Consider the following 2,101-nt stretch of genomic DNA (forward strand, 5'->3'; position numbering starts at 1 on the left):
GCCAGAATTATCATGATTTCTCATTATCCTATTTGACTTTCAAATCCAGTCCCTGTCCCAAAGAAAAGTGGAGAGGTGAGGATGTGTGTTGACTACCGAGATTTGAACAAGGCTAGTCCGAAAGATAATTTTTCCTTGCCAAACATACATATCCTTTTGGACAACACCGCTAGGCATGAGATAGAGTCTTTTGGTGATTGCTTCGCCAGATACCATCAAATTCTAATGGCAAAGAGGATATAGAGAAAACTGCTTTTATCACTCCGTGGGGAACAGTTTGCTACTGAGTAATGCCATTCATATTGAAAAATAGTGGAACTACGTATCAAAGGACCATGATCACCTTGTTCTACGATATGATTCATAAGGAGATGGAAGTGTATGTGGATGACATCATAATCAAATCCAAGAAAGTGGAGGATCGTTTAGTTGATTTGAAAAAGTTATTTGAAAGATTGAGAAGATATAATTTGAAATCAAATCCTGCGAAATGCGCTTTTGAAACTCCTACCGGCAAATTATTGGGGTTTATTATGAGTAAAAAGGGTATAGAAATAGATCCAACAAAGATTAAAACAATTCGTGAGATGCCAGTGCCAAAAACACAAAGGGATGTGAAGACTTTCTTGGGAAAGATTAATTTCATTGGCCGATTCATTGCTCAATTGACTTCTACATGTGAGCCTTTGTTTAAATTATTGAAGAAGAATGTGCCGTTGTATTGGAGTGAAGAATGCCAGTAAGCTTTTGATAAGATCAACGATTACCTGTTGCACCCTCTAGTTTTAGTGCCACCCAAGTCGGGTTGACCTTTGATTATGTATTTGTCCGTGCTCGACGAGGCTGTGGGATGTGTTTTGGTGCAGCATGATGATTCTGAGAAAAGAGAGCAAGCCATTTATTATCTTAGCAAGAAGTTCACACCTTACGAGGCAAAATACTCATTTCTTAAAAGGAATTGTTGTACATTGGCTTGGGCAGCTCAGAAATTGAGGCATTATTTGCTTAGTCACACCACATATCTTGTCTCTCGTTCAGATCCTTTGAAGTACATATTGGTGAAACAAATGCCGACTGGACGCATGACTAAATGGCAGATGATCCTTTTTGAATTTGATATCATCTTCACCACGTAAAAGGCAATCAAGGGGCAAGCTATAGCAGATCATTTGGCTGAAAATTCAAGAGAAGATGATTATCATCCGCTTCACACTTATTTTTCGGATGATGAGGTCCTGTTTGTTGGTACAGCAGAAGTTATGAATGAGCAATGCTCTGAGTGGAGACTATTCTTTGGCGGTATTTCAAATTCTTTCGGAGTTGGTATCGGAGTTGTTCTAGTATCGTCTGAAGGAAAACATTATCCCGGTTCCGCTAAACTGTGATTTTTCTACACTAACAATATGGCTGAATATGAAGCTTGTATTTTTGGACTTAAAATGGCGTTGGAGATGGAGATCAAGGGTTTAATAGTGTTCAGTGATTTCGATCTGCTCGTGCATCAAACGCTCAAAGAATGGATAACTCGAGATTCGAAATTTTTGCCATATCATTGCAATTTATTGGATTTGGCAAATAAATTCAGAAGTTTGGAGTTCAGGCATATTCCACATGCTCGAAATATTTTTGCTGATATGTTGGCCACTTTATCTTCAATGATTGAACAACCAGATGAGTTGGTGATTGAGCCTATCCAGATTCAATTACAAGAAAAGCCTGCACATTGTCTGATTATGGAAAAATCTTTTGATGATCGTCCCTGGTACAGTGATATTAAGGAATTTCTCAAAATCGGGTCCTATCCTCCAGGTGCTGGTACGACTGCTAAAAGTTTATTGCGCAGATTATCATCAAAGTTTTTCTTAAATAGAGAGGTGGTATATAAAAGGACATCAGACTTGGGCCTTCTAAGATGCGTTGATGAAGATGAAGCAGATTATTTGATGAAAGAAGTACACACTGATGTATGTGGATAACATATGAACGGGCATTTATTAGCAAAGAAGATTATGAGGACAGGATATTTTGGTTTACTATGGAGCATGATTGTGTAGTTTTTGTCAGAAAATGCATTAAATGTCAATTACATGGAGATGTTATT

At 37.9% G+C, this 2,101-nt stretch overlaps 1 protein-coding gene across 1 annotated transcript; it reads left to right on the forward strand.

The window, feature by feature from the left end:
- The first annotated feature begins 818 nt into the window (after nt 1–818).
- Nucleotides 819–1,385, forward strand: LOC113771281. Its single transcript, XM_027315881.1, has 2 exons — nt 819–1,058; nt 1,140–1,385. Exons 1-2 carry the CDS (start codon nt 819–821, stop codon nt 1,383–1,385), a joined length of 486 nt encoding a protein of 161 aa, XP_027171682.1.
- Nucleotides 1,386–2,101: the final 716 nt, after the last annotated feature.

This window comes from Coffea eugenioides, chromosome 5 (assembly GCF_003713205.1).
Source record: "Coffea eugenioides isolate CCC68of chromosome 5, Ceug_1.0, whole genome shotgun sequence".
Classification (NCBI taxonomy): Eukaryota; Viridiplantae; Streptophyta; class Magnoliopsida; order Gentianales; family Rubiaceae; genus Coffea; species Coffea eugenioides.

What these genes read in the sequence shown, in the direction of transcription:
- LOC113771281 (XM_027315881.1), top strand. Translation starts at nt 819, where the DNA reads ATGTATTTGTCCGTGCTCGACGAGGCTGTGGGATGTGTTTTGGTGCAG. An exon ending in ATCCTTTGAAGTACATATTG is followed by an intron (nt 1,059 to 1,139) that starts GTGAAACAAATG and finishes ACCACGTAAAAG; the next exon opens with GCAATCAAGGGGCAAGCTAT.